General features: G+C 34.2%; 2 protein-coding genes across 2 annotated transcripts; both read right to left on the reverse strand.

The window, feature by feature from the left end:
* Window positions 1-5619: 5619 nt before the first annotated feature.
* LOC131845281 (uncharacterized) lies at window positions 5620-8035 on the reverse strand. Its single transcript, XM_059194322.1, has 4 exons — window positions 7958-8035; window positions 7543-7692; window positions 6245-6400; window positions 5620-5772 (listed from the first exon to the last, which is right to left on the reverse strand). The coding sequence occupies exons 1-4, from the start codon at window positions 8033-8035 to the stop codon at window positions 5620-5622; spliced, it is 537 nt and encodes a 178-aa protein (XP_059050305.1).
* A 9993-nt stretch (window positions 8036-18028) lies between these two features.
* Window positions 18029-20963, reverse strand: LOC131845337 (uncharacterized). Its single transcript, XM_059194386.1, has 4 exons — window positions 20886-20963; window positions 19799-19954; window positions 19446-19604; window positions 18029-18178 (listed from the first exon to the last, which is right to left on the reverse strand). Exons 1-4 carry the CDS (start codon window positions 20961-20963, stop codon window positions 18029-18031), a joined length of 543 nt encoding a protein of 180 aa, XP_059050369.1.
* Between the last annotated feature and the right edge of the window lie 376 nt (window positions 20964-21339).

Raw genomic sequence — 21339 nt, forward strand, 5'->3', positions numbered from 1 at the left:
TCCTGTAATAGGCTTTCTTACATAAAAATTGTTTAATATAAGATTTGAATTGCCTCTCTATCAGATTTAGTGCAGATTCTGGCAGTTTATTATAAAATCTTACGCAATTACCATAGAATGAATTACTGACTTTGTGCAGGCGGCATTTAGGTAAAATTAGCTTATTTTTATTGCGTAAGTTTCTATTTGTACAGTCTTTAAGTTTTCTAAAACTGTCTAAATTCTTCCGTGTATACATGATATTCTCATAAATGTATTGTGAAGTAACGGTGAGGATATTTGAATCTTTAAAACACTGACGTAATGACTCTCTTGAACCCATACCATAAATAGAACGTATGGCTCTCTTTTGTAAAATAAATATAGTATTTATATCGGCTGCTTTACCCCATAGTAGTATACCATATGACATAATGCTATGGAAATAACTAAAGTATACAAGTTTAGCCGTCGCCACGTCTGTTAATTGCCTAATTCTTCTAATTGCATATGCAGCTGAACTGAGTCTATTGGCCAATTTTGAAATATGGGGCCCCCATTGTAATTTCGAGTCCACTGTTATACCTAAAAAAACTGTATCATTAACAAAATTTACTATTTCGTCATTAAGCAATAACTGTGTATTTATTGGTCTTACATTAGGAAGTGTAAATTTTATACACTTTGTTTTGCTGGAATTTAATAATAGGTTATTACATGTAAACCAATTTAATATAGCAGACATAGCACAATTTACATCGTCTAATTGATTAGTTTGACGTCCAATTTTAAACACTAACGAAGTATCATCCGCAAACAGCACTATATCTGCAATTTTCTCTACCATAAAGGGAAGGTCATTTATAAATTAAAAGAGAAAGGGGCCTAAGATTGACCCTTGTGGAACGCCCATCCCAATATTAGCTCCCTTAGATTTTATACCGTCAATATCTACAGTTTGGACCCTATCCTCTAAATAAGTTCTCATTAATTTTAGATCATTATCTTTTATACCATAATGTTCGAGCTTGTACAAAAGTGTTTTATGATCCACGCAATCAAATGCCTTTGATAGGTCACAAAAAACTCCGAGTGCATCCTGTGACTTCTCCCATGATTATCCTAAGTTGAAAATATGTGTTATCAGCGCTACACCTGCGTCAGTGGTAGACTTGCCGGCGGTGAAACCATATTGTTGACTGTGAAGCAGTCGGTTATCCCTGAAGTGTTGTAACATTTGATTTAACATTATCTTTTCAAACACCTTACTTAGAACTGGCAAAATAGATATAGGTCTATAGTTCCCTGGCTCAAATTTATCTCCTGATTTAAATAGTGGGATTAATTTGCTAAATTTCATTAATTGTGGAAAAGTCCCATTATCAATACATTTATTAAAAATAGTAGCTAGATATGGAGCAACAATATCTATGAAAGAACTAACTACTTTTACAGACATGCCCCAAAGGTCTTCTGTATTTTTAAATTTAGATGTTTGAATATTTTTATGATATGAACGGGGCTAACATGTGAAAATTTAAATCTTAAAGCACAACAACCGATATTAGACTCTAGTAATATTTTTGCTCGAGATGGAGATGAGTCCAGAGAAGATGTAATATTAATCGGAATATTAGCAAAAAAATCTTCAAAAACATTAACTACATCTTTTGTTGCTGTTATTAATTTATTATCATAATTTAATGCAAATTGATTATAGGCTAATTTAGATCTTCCGGTTTCTTTATTTATAATGCCCCAGATGGTTTTAATTTTGTCAGAAGACTGGTTAATTTGTTTATTAATATAATTAGATTTAGCCGTAATACAAACTTTTTTAAAAATTTTTGAATAATTTTTCACATAAGTGGTGAATTTGTCATCAAATCGATATTTTTTTTGATCGTATAAATCAAACAAAATATTTCTACTTTTAAGTATACGTACTGTTGCCCATTCCGTGAATTTAGATTTAACATAAACTTCTTTTTTCTTGAAAAATTGTTCATATTTTCCTGATAGAATAGTAATTAGCTTGGTGTAAAGATAATCAGGATTATTACTATATTGTAACAGCAAATCCAATTTATTTTTAATTGCGCTTTTGTATTTGTTAATATTGTAAACATTTATTTGTCTTTTTGATTTTTTATTATTGTTGACTTTATTGATCTGACTGTTAAACTTAACAACTTGACCACAGTGATCTGAAGGAAGTTTATTTATTATGAATTTTTCTGTATACTCACAGTTACAAAAAACATTGTCAAGACAAGTAGCAGACGTGGCAGTTACACGAGTGGGTTCATGAAAGACATGACTTAAATCAAATGACTGAAATAAACTAATAATTTTTGTACATGTGGGTGTGTTACAAAGAATATCAACGTTAAAATCTCCACATACAATAATTTTTTTAAGACTATTAAATATTTTTTTTAAAATATCCTCCATCACCCCTTCAAAAACATTGTAATCACTATTAGGAGGCCTGTACACACATATAAGGATATAATTTTCTAGTTCTATACAAGATAATTCTATACAACACTCAATAGAAAGTCTAACAATGTCAGCACGTTCCTTTACTTTAATATTATTTCTTGCAATTATCATAGACCCGCCTCTGTTAACTGACTTTCTATTGAAGCAGCTGACAACGTTATAATTATTTAAATTGAACATCATATTGCTCTCTTTAAGCCAATGTTCTGTGAAACAGACAATATCAATATTATACTTTTCTAAAAATAATTGTATAATTAACTCGCTGCCGGGAAAACTTTGTATGTTCTGATGAACAATTATTAATTCTGATTGCTTTCCCTTTGTCTTTGTGAGCAGTTTAAATCTGCAGTCATAGTATTTATGTCACAAATATTAATAGAATTATTTGTTATGTCAGTATTTTTATGTTTAAGTTTACCATGTAAACTGTTCATGTAGTCAATATTATAAGCCACTAAAGTGGCTATTTTATTTTTAGATGATTTAGAGAGATACATTGTATCTTTTGTCAAATAAAAATCACTAATAAAACTATTAGTATCAAAAAATGTAAAAATGTCACTATGACGACATGTCAACATATGTAATAAGTTATTCAGGTAATGTACCTTACTGTTAATTTTTTTATGAAGATGTCTATTTGTGTAAGGAAAAGCGCACAATACAATCTTATACACATTTAATTGTAATAAATATTATATATTCCTTTAATTACATCCTGCCTATTTAATTGAATACTATTACCAAAAAATAACACAATTGTGGTCATATTGTTCATTTTTATAGATTTAATTTTATTTATTATTTGTGTAAATGATGCTTCTGGCATACAGTAGTTTAATAAATCACCCTTAAGATGATACTTCAAAATAGATCCAAAGTTACAGCCTATTCTGTCAGAGAACACCATTGTGCTACTCTTAGGGTTACAGTCACTGGCACAAACACCCTGAACTTCATTTTCCAGCACAGATATAACTGAATTATTATTTGATATATTTGTGTGATTACATGTACAATGCTTAGTCAACGACTCAAAACGGTCAGCATTGTATTTACTGACATCAATCAGATCATCCATTGCTAAAATATGCTCCTGGATTTGTTTCTGAGAGATAATATACTTTGTATTTAAATCATGAAGTGAAGATTCTAAACTATTGATTTTTGTAGTTAGGTAGTCTGTATCAATGTCATATAACTTTTGGCTTTCCAATAACTTATTATTACACTTATTAATATAATCATGCAATTTTAAATTATTTAAAGTATTTCTTTTCAATAACTGACCCTTTTTACAACGCTTATTTAATATATTCCGAGTCCTAATAATAAACTTTTTTAGTTTTAAATATTTCTTTAATTTATTATGACTCAACATACAAATGTTATTGTTATAGTTGCCTAATTTAGGAGATGTATCACTAGTATGGTCAATCACAACAGGATGAGTGTATGGAACTGTAGTCGAAGGAGGCACACAGTCAACACTAATAAGTTCCTCATATAAATTACTAATCTCATTACTTCGCTGAGATTCCAATCTTGTGTCTAGATCATTAATTTTAGAATAGGCCTGCTTTAACTCAAGGACTAAATTAGTACCGTAGTTTAGTCAGGACTAAATTAGTACCCTAGTTTAGTCTGGACTAAATTAGTACCCTAGTTTAGTCTGGACTAAATTAGTACCCTAGTTTAGTCTGGACTAAATTAGTACCCTAGTTTAGTCTGGACTAAATTAGTACCCTAGTTTAGTCAGGACTAAATTAGTACCCTAGTTTAGTCAGGACTAAATTAGTACCCTAGTTTAGTCAGGACTAAATTTACCCTAGTTTAGTCAGGACTAAATTGTACCCTAGTTTAGTCAGGACTAAATTAGTACCCTAGTTTAGTCATGGACTAAATTAGTATTTTTTAGTCAGGACTAAATTAGTACCCTAGTTTAGTCATCACTAAATTAGTACCCTAGTTTAGTCAGGACTAAATTAATCTCGTAGTTTAGTCAGGACTAAATTATATGTAGTTTAGTCAGGACTAAATTAGCTATAGTACCCTAGTTTAGTCAGGACTAAAAGTTAGTTTAGTCAGACTAAATTATTATATTTAGTCAGGACTAAATTAGTAGTTTAGTTAATTTTTTAGGACTAAATTAGTACCCTAGTTTAGTCAGGACTAAATTAGTACCCTAGTTTAGTCAGGACTAAATTAGTACCCTAGTTTTTTATTACGGATGATAATGGAATTGTGCACCTGCCTGCGCTAACGGTGTACACTGGTGGGGCACCAATGGAGGATGATAAGAACATGAGGTCAGGTCAGTTAGCCCATCGTGACAAATTCACCATGAATTTATCACGGTTTTCAGGGGAACCGCGTGAAGGTCAACCTGACATGGTACATTGCTAGCAATAAGATTAATCTACATTACTAACTCGCGTTTCCCCCCTATACCCTAGTTTAGTCAGGACCAAATTAAACTAGCTTAATGAGAACTAAATTAGTTCCCTAAGGGGACGAGACTAGGGATTGAACTTGTAAATAGAAATTAAAACATCAATTTGTTATAATATTTATTAGTAAATTGTGAAGACGGATATTTCATATGTAGCTTGATATATAAGTCACAACATACTCGTAAATTGGTGGGCAGGGAAGTGAGCAGCGCGAGAGTGTAAACACGATATGTCCCGTGCCATTAGCTCTGCTCGGCGCTCCCTCGAATGTCGATTGATTGACTGGCAGCGCGAGTGGCAGCGTGTTTTTACATTCAGCCCTCTCACTCAGTTGTCGTCCGGTGTTTTAAGCGGAAGATAAGCAAGAGTAGAGATAGAGAGAGTCGCCCGGTAAATAAGTATGAGGGCTGAGTGTAAACGACACTCACGACACGCGGCAATATTTCCGGCAGCGCGAGTGGCAGGGGAAGCGTCTGGATGTAAACGTAATATAAAGTTAAACATTTATTTAAAAGAGCAACACGCAAGTTTCTCGTACTTCTTGCGATGAGACAGCTTTCCGAATGAGCGGTAGATTGTAAAATATAACTATTCAAAAGTGCTTAAATTTAAGTTTATTTGATTCTTCGAAAAGGTTTTTCTTCAATGATCGGGTTTGGATTATAATTTGTCTGTTTGTTTATTCTGTAAACGAGATAGTTATTTGCGTGCACCCCACAGTGTTTTGACCTTGCACGAGGTAACTTCTGACCCTGTAGGTGCCGTATATACCCTCTGTTGGTAGCTGGTAGTCTTTATAGCTGTACACGTAGTCACTGAATTGATATTCATCCTGAAAAATAACAATAAATAGTATAAACATACCATTATTATATAAATAAACTAGCTGTACCCTCGACTTCGTCCGCGTGGAATTTAACTTTACTTTTCTAAAATAAAAGTAGTCTAAGTTACTCCTTATTACATCAGCTACCGGCCAATAAAAGTCCCGTCCCGCCATTTCAGAGATTAGCCGGACCAAACAGACAGACAAACATTGTAAAAAAATTTTATTTTGGTGTATGTTCCGTATTTATATTCATATAGTAAAAAAACGGTTATTTCAACATTACAAACAGACAGTTTATATACATATATAAACCTGCCTCTAGAATCACTATCTACTAAAATAAACCGCTTCAAAATCTGTTGCCTAGTTTAAAAGATTTAAGCACATAAGGACAGACAGCGACAGCGACTTTGTTTTATGCTATATAATGGAGATATATAAAAAAAATTTGCCAGGTCAAATAAAAACCACTTACCGGGGGTATTGGGTAGTAGAAGGGGTATGTTTCTGACGCCTCATGGCACTGCCCTTGATCTGTATTCTTGGTGTACCTGTATATGAATTGACTGTAGGTCTCGCTGGTGGCCCTCTCATCTGCACCACCATCCAGCCTGTTATACTTCAAAGTAACCTGTGGGACACAGTCACCTAGATACATCAAAATAATAAATGTATTTAATAATGTCTAGTAAGACAAACTCAATATTGTGTACTAAGCACTGCCGTGTCTGAACTGTGTCACTCCACCTTACATTTTCGTATTGTTATCTAAATATAACTCAAAGGTGACTGATATAGTGATCTATCAACGCACAGCCCAAACCACTGGACGGATCGAGCTGGAATCTAAATATATATAACTGATAACTGACTGATCTATCAACGCACAGCCCAAACCACTGGACGGATCGGGCTGAAATCTAAATATATATAACTCAAAGATGACTGACAGTGATCTATAACGCACAGCCCAAACCACTGGACGGATCGAGCTGGAATCTAAATATATATAACTCAAAGGTAACTGACATAGTGATCTATCAACGCACAGCCCAAACCACTGGACAGATCGAGTTGGAATCTAAATATATATAACTCAAAGGTAACTGACATAGTGATCTATCAACGCACAGCCCAAACCACTGGACGGATCGGGCTGAAATCTAAATATATATAACTCAAAGGTGACTGACATAGTGATCTATCAACGCACAGCCCAAACCACTGGACGCTGATCTAAATATATATAACTCAAAGATGATTGACATAGTGGAAGCCCAAACCACTGGACGGATTGAAATCTAAATATATATAACTCAAAGGTGACTGACATAGTGATCTATCAACGCACAGCCCAAACCACTGGACGGATCGAGCTGGAATCTAAATATATATAACTCAAAGGTAACTGACATAGTGATCTATCAACGCACAGCCCAAACCACTGGACGGATCGGGCTGAAATCTAAATATATATAACTCAAAGATGACTGACAGTGATCTATAACGCACAGCCCAAACCACTGGACGGATCGAGCTGAAATTTGGCATGCAGGTAGATGTTATGACGTTGTCATCCGCTAAGAAAGGATTTAGTTAATTCTCCCTTCAAGGGGATAAAATAGGGGATGAAATTTTGTCAATTTTAAACCGATCGGGCTGATCGCGATATGGTGCGTTTGAGGTCGTAGTCTTCGCCGGCGAGGACGGTGTCGTGATTGTATGTAAAAGTGTGGTCAGGACGGACAATCAGAAAAATGAATCAGAACTCACCGAAAACGAGTCATCAATGCCATCAGGCAAGTTCAGGATTCCATCAAACACATCAGCAGTGCTATTAACTTCTTGCCTGCTCAAATACAGGTCGCTGGGGTATTCCACATCGCATGCGCCTAACTCCTGAATCGCCCAGTTGCCAGGACCCTAAAAATAAAAAAAAAATTGTAAAATTCAAAATATCTTTATTCATGTAGATCTATTACAGACTCTTATGATATGTCAAATCTACCGTCAGTTCGGAATGTACCCAGACCGATACAAACAATCATACCAATGAATACAAACGTTTGTGCCGTGCGAGGAATCGAACCCGCGACCATCGGAAGTAAGGTGGTATTAGAAGTAAGAAATTTAATTAAAGAATAATAATAATAATTAAGTTTAGGAGAAAAACAATAAAATTACTTACAGACTCATTCCCACCATATAGGTTTAAGACATTAACAAATATAGAATTTAGCAGGCAACAGACAATCGTCTCCAGCATCGTGCTAGAATGTTCTAGAATGAATACAGAAGTATTCACTGCGTACAGCTGAACTATTGCTGGATCCAGCTTTGGGTCGGCTATTTATATTTTTTTCATGCTATTTATTGATACTGTATAAACAGACTCATTTTATATACTGTTATTTATATATGAAAATATAAAACGAGTTATTATATATGTAAATATGAATGTACGTAATTCTTTTATGAAAATACCAGAATATACAATGTACATAGACCGTTGAAATTTTATGAATATTCTCAGAATATATACATATAAATAAAACTGGAGTGTCTGTTTGTAATATTGAAATAACTGTTTATTACTACGTGCATATGAATATAAATACGGTACATACACCAAAATAACATTTTTTACAATTTTTCTTTGTCTGTCTGTTTGTTCCGGCTAATCTCTGAAATGACTGGACGGATTTTGACGGGACTTTTATTGGCAGGTAGCGGATGTAATAGCTGATGTAATAATGAGTAACTTAGAATACTTTTATTTTATATCATTATTGTAAGATGTACTTGTTAAGAAAAATTGTCTGATTAACTTTTTTGTTAAATTCGCGGATACAGCTAGTATTATATTATAACTAGCTATATACCGCGGTTTTATCATTGGAATTGCTATAAAAAATATCATTATTAATAAAGTCTAGGATATTATTTATTTGTGTATGAAATTTTATACGTATTCGTTTAGTAGTTTTTATGCAAAAGAGTAATAAACATACGGAAAGCAGTCTTATCACAAATCGAATCAAATAATTTATTCATGTAGGACATTTTAGCCGCTTATGAACGTAAAATGTTTTGTATTAACATTTTTCCCAACCGTCCAGTTTAGTATACAGATTCAATTGAGAAGAACTGGTAAGAAACTCAATTGATTTTTTTTGTAAAGCCAGTTTATTTACAACTAGCTTTTGTCCGCGGCTTCGTTCGCTTTAATGTATCCCCTTAGGGGTGGAATTTATCAAAATCCTTTCTTAGGGGATACCAAAGTCTCGATAGCCACGGTCATAACATCTACCTGCATGCCAAATTTCAGGCCGATCCGTCCAGTGGTTTGGGCTGTGCGTTGATAGATCACTATGTCAGTCACCTTTGAGTTATATATATTTAGATTTATATTTATATAGGTGTCTATGTCTAACATTAAATGAAAATCCCGTGCATGAACAACTATTGCCATGCACGCTCGTCATTCAAGTAATCGTTTAGTGAGTAATAAGAGTAGAGGAAGAACGAGCAAGAAGCTTCTTGAAGTTTTCTCGAGAGACTACAGCATGGGGTTTTTAAAGAAGGGTATATTAAGGTTTCTTAAGGGTCGGCAACGCGTGACACCCCTGGTGTTTCAGGCGTCCATAGGCTACGGTAACCGTTTACCATCAGATGGGCCGTATGCCTGTCTGCCACCATCGTAGTCTTAACACTTGCATGTAACTCTTTTAAATAATTGTTGTAACTTTACATTTTTAAGTCGAAACGTGTGAATACAAACTACCAACTAGCACTAATTTATGAGAGATAAAACATTAAATATACAACCAACTAGTTGAGTAACTGAAGAGTAAATTAGTCATAGTGATTAGAGCAGACCAGTCCCTACAAGCAGCACTCGTTCACGAGTATGATGGATGAGCCAGCCATCACTGCGCTCAACCATATTTAAAGTGTGTAATGACCTGGAGAGAACTCTATTGTTCTCAGTAAAAACAACGTGCATCAAGTACCATGGGTTTCAAAATCTATTGTGTGATGATGGATACCATGTCATATATATGTTTTTTTATAGCATAAGAGACAAACGAGCTTGCGGCTCATCTGATGGTAAGTGATTACCGCCGCCCATGAGCACTCGCAACGCCAGGGGCATTGCAAGTGCGATACCGGCCTTTTAAGAAGGAATAAGCTCTTTTCTTGAAGGTTTCAATATCGGTTGGGAAATACCATTGCTGGAAGGTGATCCCACAATGTGGTTGTGCGTGGCAAAAAGTGGGAAACGCACTGTGGAGGACCGCCATTCATCCAGATGATCAGGATGGTATTTCAGTTTCTGGCGGGTGGTACGGTGGTGAAACTCAGCAGCTGGTATTAATCCGAACAATTCCTCAGAACACTCCCTGTGATATATGCCGTAGAAAATGCACAGAGATACAATGTCACGCCGCAAAGCCAATGGGTCGAGTCTGTCACATAGACGTTTATATATATACTAGCTGTCCCGGCAAACGTTGTTTTGCCATATAAATTAATAACGCTATAAAAAAATAGGGGTTGATGATAGAAGGGTAAAATTTAGGATTGTATGTATTTTTGTATATTGTATCATAAAAAAATAGAAACTATAAATTTTGTCTACAAAATAAAAATTTAGGGTATTTTTCATTCCCCTAACATTTAGGGGATGAAAAATAGATGTTGGCCGATTCTCAGACCTACTCAATACGCTCACAAAATTTCATGAGAATCGGTCAAGCCGTTTCGGAGGAGTATGGGAACGAAAACTGTGACACGAGAATTTTATATATAAGATTATAGATTATCTTTTGCCTCATTGAGAATGCAACATTTAAAATTATCGAGCGCGTGAACAGGAACCAAACAGAAACTTGTTTCCTTCGTTGCAGTTCATACTAGAAAACTGCACTGTGGAGGACCGCCATTCATCCAGATGATCAGGATGGTATTTTAGTTTCTGGCGGGTGGTACGGGAAACGCAGCTGGTATTATAATATGTTACCATTTGCTGTCGCTTCTCAACAAGGATTAGAATAATTTAGAAGACCCTTGTCTATCTATCTATGTTAATAATTCCATAGGGTACGGTAGATCCATAGGGTAGTTCCATAGGGTATCTATATTAATAGTTCCAAGGGGTATGGTAGACTCGAACGAAAGCTTATGTGAATAACAAAACATAAAATAATATTGATTTCGGGTCGACAACATATATCCGCAAAATTCGGATTATGGAGTATTTCGTTAAATTCTAATGACACTGACAAACAAACCGCAGTCGCCATCTTTTCATTTCACTAGCATTTTCTTCGGTCGTTGACGTTTCGCGAAAATATTGTTTTTGACACTTTTTTATGATAAAAGAGTATGTTTTTTCTTTAAACCCGAAATTGGCCGATTTCGAGACAAATTTGGCAATTTTTTTTATTAATTTGTTTTACGGCTCTGGATACAAGTTCTTTTTAGACCAACTTAAAGTTTTAAAAAAAACATTAAAATTATTTGTATAATAACTTTTGCACTTTTTATTTAGTATATTTATTAAACACAATGAACGTAGCTTCACAAATCTATGCCTTGCTTACTTTTAATATTCCATGAGAACCGATGACTACAGAAATATCTACCCACATTTCACCCGAGCGAAGCCGTGTTTGCATCTAGTTTATATTAAAATATTTTAATGACTGTTAGTAATTTGATGAGAAATAACTCAGAAACTACTTATCTTAATGTTACTTTCTCTACTGGTCCGGAAGAGATTGCTTAGCGATTAGATCGCCTTTTGTATCAGTTTATGTAAAATATCATTTAGTGTGTTTTCTTTGTCTGGTGCAATAAAGAGTTTAAATATTGACGACCTCGGTGGTCTAGCGGTCAAGCACACCGCTTTACGACCGATGGTCGCGGGTTCGATTCCTCGCACGGCACAAACATTTGTATACATGAGTATGATTGTTTGTATCGGTCTGGGTGTTTTCGATGTATAATATGTATGTATTTACAAAAAAAAATATCTATGTATACGTATCAGTTATCTAGTACCCATAACACAAACTCTAGCTAGCTTAACTTGGGTCTAGATGGCTCTCTGTGAATTGTCCTGAGATTATTATTATTATTAAATAAATAAATAAATAAAAGTAACGATGAAAGATTCATCCCAGAAAATAGTACGAGGTAATTCTGCTGTAGAAATAAAAATAATCTTTATTCACATAAACTTAATATAAGCACTTTTGAATAGTCATATTTTGTACTCTACCACTCATTCGGAACGCAAATTCATCACAAATATAACATACAAACATTGTATTTCATAAGTATGATTGTTTACATCAATCTAAAATAGAAATACACAAGTTTCTCTCTCATTCTTCTTGTGATGAGTCTGCGTTCCGAATGAGTGGTAGAATAAAAAAATAAAATAATGTTTTTATTCGAAAGTGCTTATATTTTTATTCTATAATATTGATGTAGGTAAAGGTAAAGAAGGTAGTTTGTGTACAGTACTAATGACTATTCTAAAGTGCTTTTGTAATGTTTAATTGAATAAAAAAAACATCTATTAAAAAGAGCAAGACACAAGTTTCTTGCTCATTCTTCTTGTGATGAGTCTGCGTTCCGAATGAGTGGTAGAATCAAAATATGACTATTCAAAAGTGCTTGTAATGAGTTTATTTGAATGAAGATTATTTCTATATATAGAAATAGAAATAATCTTTATTCAATTAAACATTACAAAAGCACTTTAGACTGGGCGTTAGTGTACATGTATATTTATTTATTTTATTTATTCATAACAATAATTATTGTGTCGAATTTCAAAGTACAAAATTATATAATCTAAATCCAAAATAACACTGTCAAAATAATAATAATACCAATAGAAAGAGAAATAGAAATAATCTTCATTCAAATAAACTCATTACAAGCACTTTTGAATAGTCATATTTTGATTCTACCACTCATTCGGAACGCAGACTCATCACAAGAAGAATGAGCAAGAAACTTGTGTCTTGCTCTTTTTAATAGATGTTTTTTTATATAAATAAATACAATACAACATAGAAATCGCTACGCACTCATTATTAGTGTAATCAGATAATATTGTCAGTGCTATGGATTTTAAGTTTTTCTATAAAAACATTATTATCGTTAACGAATTCTTCAATTTTATAGTAAGCTTTTTTGCAAAGGAACTGTTTTATTTATCACTAGCTTTTGACTGCGGCTTCGCTCGCGTTAATTTATCCCTTAGGGATGGAATTTATAAAATTCCTTTCTTAGCGGATGCCTACGTCATAACATCTACCTGCATGCCAAATTTCAGCCCGATCCGTCCAGTGGTTTGGGCTGTGCGTTGATAGATCACTATGGCAGTCACCTTTGAGTTATATATATTTAGATTTAAATCTTTTTTCTGGCAGTTTTATAACTGACTCTGGTATTTTGTATGCCAATAATACTTTCCGAATTGAGCTACAGTAACGGTCATTCATCAAAAAGTTTGTCAACGGAATAAAATCATTTTTTAAGTTTAATTTTGAAATTGGTTTTATAAATCTTTCATTTATGCATTATATATTTATTTATGCATCTTTTAAATCACTAGGCAATATATTGTATACATATATATATCTATCAGGTATTATTTTATATTTTTAATATATTTATACATAATTATAGTATTGTTTAGTGTAATAAATATGTTTTTAAATTGAATACTCATAGTTATTGGATGGTAATGGCAAACAGTTTTATAGCCAGCTGTTTGTGCATGTTGTTTTGCCTGTATGTTTGCACAGCGTGTATTTACATATGTATATTCTATTTTTGCTATTGTTCAACACTATTATTAAAGCAGAGATAATATAATTTACGATATAAAATATATGATCTCTCATTAAATGTAACTGTTTGTTAAAAAATATGCTAAATGTAATGATATTGATTTACAAAACAGCATATATAGTATCATTACACAGTATAAAACAAAGTCGCTGTCGCTGTCTGTCCCTATGTATGCTTAAATCTTTAAAACTACGCAACGGATTTTGAAGTGGTTATTTTAATTCAAATTCAAAAATCATTTATTCATGTAGGACATTTTAGCCGCTTATGAAAGTCAAGTTATTCACATTATAATTTTAATTTTTTCCCTACCATCCAGTTCCGTATATAGATCCAATTGAGAAAAACTGGCAAGAAACTCAAATGAATTACTTTTTTTTAAGCCAGTTTATTTACAATGTATATTTATATAGGTGTCTATGTCTAACATTAAATGAAAATCCCGTGCATGAACAACTATTGCCATGCACGCTCGTCATTCAAGTAATCGTTTAGTGAGTAATAGGCCTTGCTCAGTAAATATGATTTAACAGATGTATATATAACAGATAGAGTGATTCAAGAGGATGGTTTATATGTATAATAAATGTACACCCGTGCGGAGCCGGTGTGTGTAGTTAGTATATGGTATAAAATATATGATCTCTAATCAAATGTAACTATTTGATAAAAATACGCTCAATCTTATATATAAATTCAAATTCAAAAAAAAAATCTCAAAATTCTCGTGTCACAGTTTTCGTTCCCATACTCCTCCGAAAGGGCTTAACCGATTCTCATGAAATTTTGTGAGCGTCTTGAGTAGGTCTGAGAATCGGCCGATATCTATTTTTCATCCCCCTAAATGTTAGGGGTAGTCCACCCCTAATTTTTTTTATTTTAAGTCAAAACAACGTTTGCCGGGACAGTTAGTTATATATATGAATGGAATTTATTTACAAAACAAGTATACTCGTATATAGTATTTATTTTAAATATTCAGTGAATGTATAGTCCATGATGGTATAGTGGTTTAGTAACGATAGTCACGGCTTTAATTAACGAATGTCACGGGTTCGAAACGTATTGTCTGTGTCAAAATTAAAGTTATATATTTTCTTCTCTTTTGTCCGCATGACTCGTCTTTCAGGTGTCTCATGCTACCATCCTCCACTGGTGCTCTGTCAGCGTATATTCAAATTCAAATTCAAAATATCTATATTCATGTAGGTCTATTATTGACTCTTATGATATGTCAAATCTACCGTCAGTTCGGAATGATTTCGAGATGAGAACTGACAAGAAACTCAGCTCGTATTCTTTTAATTAAATGTTGTACATGTTTACAATAATACAGATTCATTTAAATTCAAACTTGGGAGAATAGAGTGACCACCAGCATATGATATTGCATATAGATAACGCAGGCAATATAATTATTAATGGATGATAATGTAATGGTGCACCCCCATTACATTATCATCCATTAATAATAATAATAACCTAGGACAAACACACTACGCTATCTAGTCCAAAGAACAAGAATAGAATAGAATAGAAAATCATTTATTGAAATAAACTTACATTGAAGCACTTTTGAATAGTCATTACATTTTTTAATCTACCGCTCGTTCGGAAAGCTGTCTCATCACAAGAAGAACGAGCAAGGAACTTGCGTGTTGCTCTTTTAAAGAATTCAAATAGAAAAAATATTAAATACACAACCAACTGGTTAAGTAACTAAAGAGTAAATCAGTCGTAGTGATAAGAGCTGACCAGTCCCTACAAGCAGCACTCGTTAACGAGTATGATGGATGAGCCAGCCATCACTGCGCTCGACCATATTTTAGGGAGCCCAATATATGTATAATATTTTCTCTATTTGAGTATTTAATTGAATTAGTGCTAATTGGTGGTTTGTATTCACACACTTGAACTTAAAAATGTAAAGTAATAATACAATTATTTAAATAAAGTAATAATAAAATAATTTATTATGCTCTTTTGAGCAACACGCAAGTTTCTTTCTCGTTCTTCTTGTGATGAGACAGCTTTCCGAATGAGCGGTAGATTAAAAAAATGTTATGACTATTCAAAAGTGCTTCAATGTAAGTTTATTTGAATAAATGATTTTCTATCCTATTCTTATGCTCAAATATTTAAAACTACGCAACGGATTTTTTTTTTAGTTTTTTTAATAGATAGAGTGATTCAAGAGGAAGGTTTATATGTATAATACGTGTACACAGACAAAGCCGGGGCGAGTAGCTAGTTAACAGTAAGTTGTTTATTCCACACTCTTCGAAACGCGAAAGTTATACAAAGACATACACAAACATTCTGTACAAGTGTGCCAAATATGCAGTCAGTCATATGCATGACCCTCAAAACCGAGGCCAATTACAAGTACATATATATATATATAGTATTTTGCTAATCGTCTTCTATATATATGATTTAAGTATTATTAGTAATTAGGTAGAGTAGTTTTTACTTTTGTTTAGCGTGTATAAAATTAGGGCCTACAAAATCTAAGAAGGTTTGTGCAAACTTTCATCCCTTATTTTGTCCCCTTGGGGCAGAATTAATCAAAATCCTTTCTTAGCGGAAACCTACGTTATAACATCTACCTGCTTGCCAAATTTCAACCCGATCCGTCCAGTGGTTTGGACTGTGTGTTGAAAGATCACTACGTCAGTCACCTTTGAGTTATATGTATTTAGATTACGTGTCACGTTGTTCGTCCGCGATGGACTCCTAAACTACTGAACCGATTGCAAATTTGATTTGCATATTGTGTGAAATTTGATCCAACTTGAAAGATAGGATAGCTTACATCTCAATTTATAGTCGCAATATTATTTTATTCAAGAACCTTAGACACAGCAACGCGATCACGAGTCTGATAATATATTTAATACTCCAAACAAAAACTTTAAACTGCTTGTAGGGACTGGTCTGCTCTTATCACTACGACTGATTTAATCTTATTGTATATTTATATTTGACCCAAAAATATAGTGCTGGTTGGTAGTTTGTATTCACACGTTTTGACTTGTAAATGTAAACTTACAAGGATTATTTAAAAGAGCAACACACAAGTTTCTTGCTCGTTCTTCTTGTGATGAATCTGCATTCCGAATGAGTGGTAGAATCAAAATATGACTATTCAAAAGTGCTTGTAATGAGTTTATTTGAATAAAGATTATTTCTATTTCTATTTTGTTTTTTATTAGTCATCGCTTTACACACATAACGGCTGAATACTATTCTTCTATTCTAAAGAGCAAAACGTGGGACTGACGGACCTGGTAGCAATAAGTGATATTCATTTAACAGAAAAAAAACTGTTATTTAGTACCGATGTTTCGATATATCGATAAAGAAATGAATGATATGAAACAAACATCGATATTCTTATTCGATGTTATTCGTACATCGATATATCGATATTTTTCTGAAATTAATCATCACTATCACCTTAAGCTTAACATATTTACAAGACCATGATCCGGACTGGTGTCTTGTATGGATCAGAGTGCTGGCCCGTAAAGGCGACGGATGAAAGACGACTGCATGCAACTGAAATGAGAATGTTGAGGTGGATGTGTGGTGTGACAAGAATGGATAAGATAAGGAATGAATACATTAGAGGAAGTGTGAAAGTGGCGCCGGTGTCAGAGAGGTTGAAGAGTAATCGTCTATCATGGTATGGACATGTAATGCGTAGGAACGAGGATAATATTTTAAGAAAGGTGTTACATATGAATGTGGATGGTTATAAGGGCAGAGGAAGGCCGAAAAAGAGATGGATGGACTGTGTGAAAGATGATATGGTGAGAAAGGAAGTAAATAACGAGATGACTGCGAACAGGGATGAATGGAAGAGAAAAACATATTACGACGACCACAAATAAATGGGATAAGGAAGAAGCAGATGATGATGATTAATCATCACTATCACATACAGCACAACCGACATCACGTTATCATATCACTCCCGTTATACTCATGCGTTGTCATTTCTGAAGACGCCACTATCACGCCTCGTACCATGTTTTTTTTAAATCAAATCAAATTTATTTGCACTAAACATAGGTAATGTAATATAGTTAATGTAATGTAATAATAATAAACAAAGTAACAATAAACAAAACTTTATTTTTTATAGCATAAGGGACAAACGAGCTTTCGGCTCAGATTTAATAATATTAATAATAAAAATAGTAAAGACAGAGAACACTTTATTTTTTATAGCATAGGGGACAAAGAAGCTTGCGGCTCAACTGATGGTAAAATTACCCTTCAAGACTGGGGGAATGGCAAGTGAGTTATAGTAAGGAATAAGCTGTTGAAAGTTTCAATTAATACATCGAAGAGAATTCTGTAAGTTATATTGTTGGGTTTACTCGAAGGCGATCTTCAGGATGGTACAGCCGAGGGTCTGCTGACCACGTACCAGCAGCGCCGTGACCCTGTACACGCCGTAGATTCCTACAGTGGGCAGGTAGTAATCCTTATAGTTGTAGACATAGTCTGTGAACCTGTAGTTGCCCTGAAAAAGATTACAAGATTCGTTTAATACTAGCTAACCAGCGCAGCTTCGTCTGCATTACACTTGACATTTATAATTATACTAGATTTTGCCTGCAGCTTCGCTCGCGTTGGGATGTCCTCTTAGCGGTGGAATTCATCAAAATCCTTTCTTAGGGGATGGCTACGTCATAGTCATATCAGAATAGCATATAGGCTATAAATTTCACGCAGGAAAAACCGCGGGAACAGCTATCTAAATATATATAACTCAAAGGTGACTGACATAGTGATCTATCAACGCACAGCCCAAACCACTGGACGGATCGAGCTGAAATGTGGCATGCAGGTAGATGTTATGACGTAGGCAACCGCTAAGAAAGGATTTTGATTAATTATACCCCCAAGGGGATAAATTAATGCGAGCGAAGCCGCGGGCAAAAGCGAGTTTACGCATTTCTGGATCCTTAAAAACTCGTTACGTAAAAGTCGACTGTTGATGGTATTGCGGGTAATTTTGTATGATCATACTCGTGAACGGGTGCTGCTTGTAGGGACTGGTCTGCTCTTATCACTACGACTGATTTAATCTTATTGTATATTTATATTTGACTCAAATAAATTAGTGCTGGTTGGTAGTTTGTATTCACACGTTTCGACTTGTAAATGTAAACTTACAAGGATTATTTAAAAGAGCAACACACAAGTTTCTTGTTCTTCTTGTAATGAGACAGCTTTCCGAACGATCGGTAGATAAAAAAAAAATTTATGACTATTCGAAAGTGCTTAAATTAAGTTTATTTGAGGGGAGTTAACTGTAAGAAATCGAGCGTTCAGAATTTGTAAACGAGTTTAGCGGGAACTAGTTCAGATTGTAGCGGTGGAATGCAAAATGAAGCTTTGAACTAAACACAGTTAAAATGTTTAAACATTTTAACTGTGTTTAGTTCGGACTAAACGCGATCTGTTTACTTCGTGAAATTGGTTTTTTTTAGGTGCATGGATTTGTAGCACTGCGACCTGTATAGATCTATTGTGCTCGCCCTTTTCAAAGTTCGCTACCTAGACCCGGCAGGGACAAGAATTGAAGGATATTCTTAGGAGCGATGGTTTTTATCTCCTCGGGATAGAGTGTAAACTTTCCAAAGGAGATATTTCGTTTATGCATGAGTGGGCTACAGCCACATGGATGTGCAGTGGCGTTTCCTCTTCAGTTTGGCAGAATCTGCAGATTTTTGTTGTGCAAAATTGGACCTTAACCTCTGATGGGTAAGATGGATGGTACTCACCGCTGGTATGGGGAAATAGAAGGGATAAGTCTCAGCTGTTCTTCGGCACTGTCCTATGTTGGTGTTCACGGTGTATCTATACAGAAATTGTCCATAGGTCTGACTCGACACTCGGTTGTCTGCGCCGCCGCTGTCCAGCTTGGTGTATCTTAGAGTAATCTAAAAAGAAATTTAATTATCATTTTTTTATACTACGATGGTGGTAAACAAGCATACGGCCTATCTGATGGTCATCATAATATTATTGAAAAACCCCATGTCTCTATTGAAAACCTCGGCAGGTGGACTACCTTCCACAATCTAAGTGTACGCGGGAGGAAACTCCTCTGAAATCGAAATATAATGATACTTACAGAGTAGGTATTGTCGATTCCATACGGCAGCCTTAAGCTTCCATCATAAATATCAGCAGTGCTATTAAGTGTTTCTCTGGCGAGAACCAGACTGCTGGGGTATGGCACGATCCCGCAGTTTCCTCCTATTTCTTCCACAGACCACTGTCCTGGACCCTGGGGTAAAATGACGAGGTTTAGGTTAAAAGAGCACAGTGGATCATGGTAATGATGCTGCGGGTGAGCTGGCGAGAAGAGGATCTGGTATGGTAGCAGGCCTCCTCACGCTTCTACCATCACCCTTCTGAAATTGTCTGGAGGAGTTGGTAATAAATTTTACACGTAAAAAAAATTGAGATAGAATTTACACGTAAAAACGACTAGAGGCATTGGGATGAAATTTTACACGTAAAAATAACAGAAGAAATTAGTATGAAATTTTAAACATAAAAATGCTTTAGGAATTGGGATGAAATTTTTCACAAAAACGACTTCAGGAATTGGGATGAAATTTTACACATAAAAATGCTTTAGGAATTGGGATGAAATTTTTCACAAAAACGACTTGAGGCATTGGGATGAAATTTTACACGTAAAAATAACAGAAGAAATTAGTATGAAACTTTACACATAAAAATGCTTTAGGAATTGGGATGAAATTTTTCACAAAAATGACTTGAGGCATTGGGATGAAATTTTACACGTAAAAATAACAGAAGAAATTAGTATGAAACTTTACACGTAAAAATGCTATAGGTATTGGAATGAAACTTTAGACGTAAAAATGCTATAGATATTGGGATGAAACTTTAGACGTAAAAATGCTATAGATATTGGGATGAAACTTTAGACGGAAAAATGCTATAGATATTGGGATGAAACTTTAGACGGAAAAATGCTATTGATATTGGGATGAAACTTTAGACGTAAAAATGCTATAGATATTGGGATGAAACTTTAGACGTAAAAATGCTATAGATATTGGGATGAAACTTTAGACGGAAAAATGCTATAGGTATTGGAATGAAACTTTATACGTAAAAATGCTATAGGAATTGGGATGAAAGTATATTTTTGTTCGTTTTTCCAATAACATAATAAATCTTACTTGTGGCAAACCTCGGTAGAGGCTTAGTGTCGTCACGAAGATGGTGTTCAGTAGACTGCAGACTATTGTTGGTAACATGGTGCTGGTCCTCCAGGGCTACCTGCTCCACACTGTGCCAACACACAGATAGACTCACATTTATAATGGCTTCAACAATAATATTTTCCTTACACTTGTATAGAAAATACATATATAACATTTAATTTTTATTCTATTCATGAATAATTAACTTGTAATACAGTCTGCATAGAAAGTTTAAAATATTTTTGAAGTAATTTAATTCTTATATCAAATAGGAATATAAATGTTTTTTATTTAACACAGTTTAGGTATTACAGGAAAATAGCCGGTCCAATATGGACTCGTAAGGACAGAATGGAAATCTTTAGAGGAGGCCTATGTCGGAAGACAAGCTTTACCGTTCATTAATAATAATATAAACCAAATGTAAAAA

The sequence above is a fragment of the Achroia grisella genome, unplaced genomic scaffold, assembly GCF_030625045.1.
Source record: "Achroia grisella isolate CSIRO2021 unplaced genomic scaffold, CSIRO_AGI_Agris_v1 utg461, whole genome shotgun sequence".
Lineage (NCBI taxonomy): Eukaryota > Metazoa > Arthropoda > Insecta > Lepidoptera > Pyralidae > Achroia > Achroia grisella.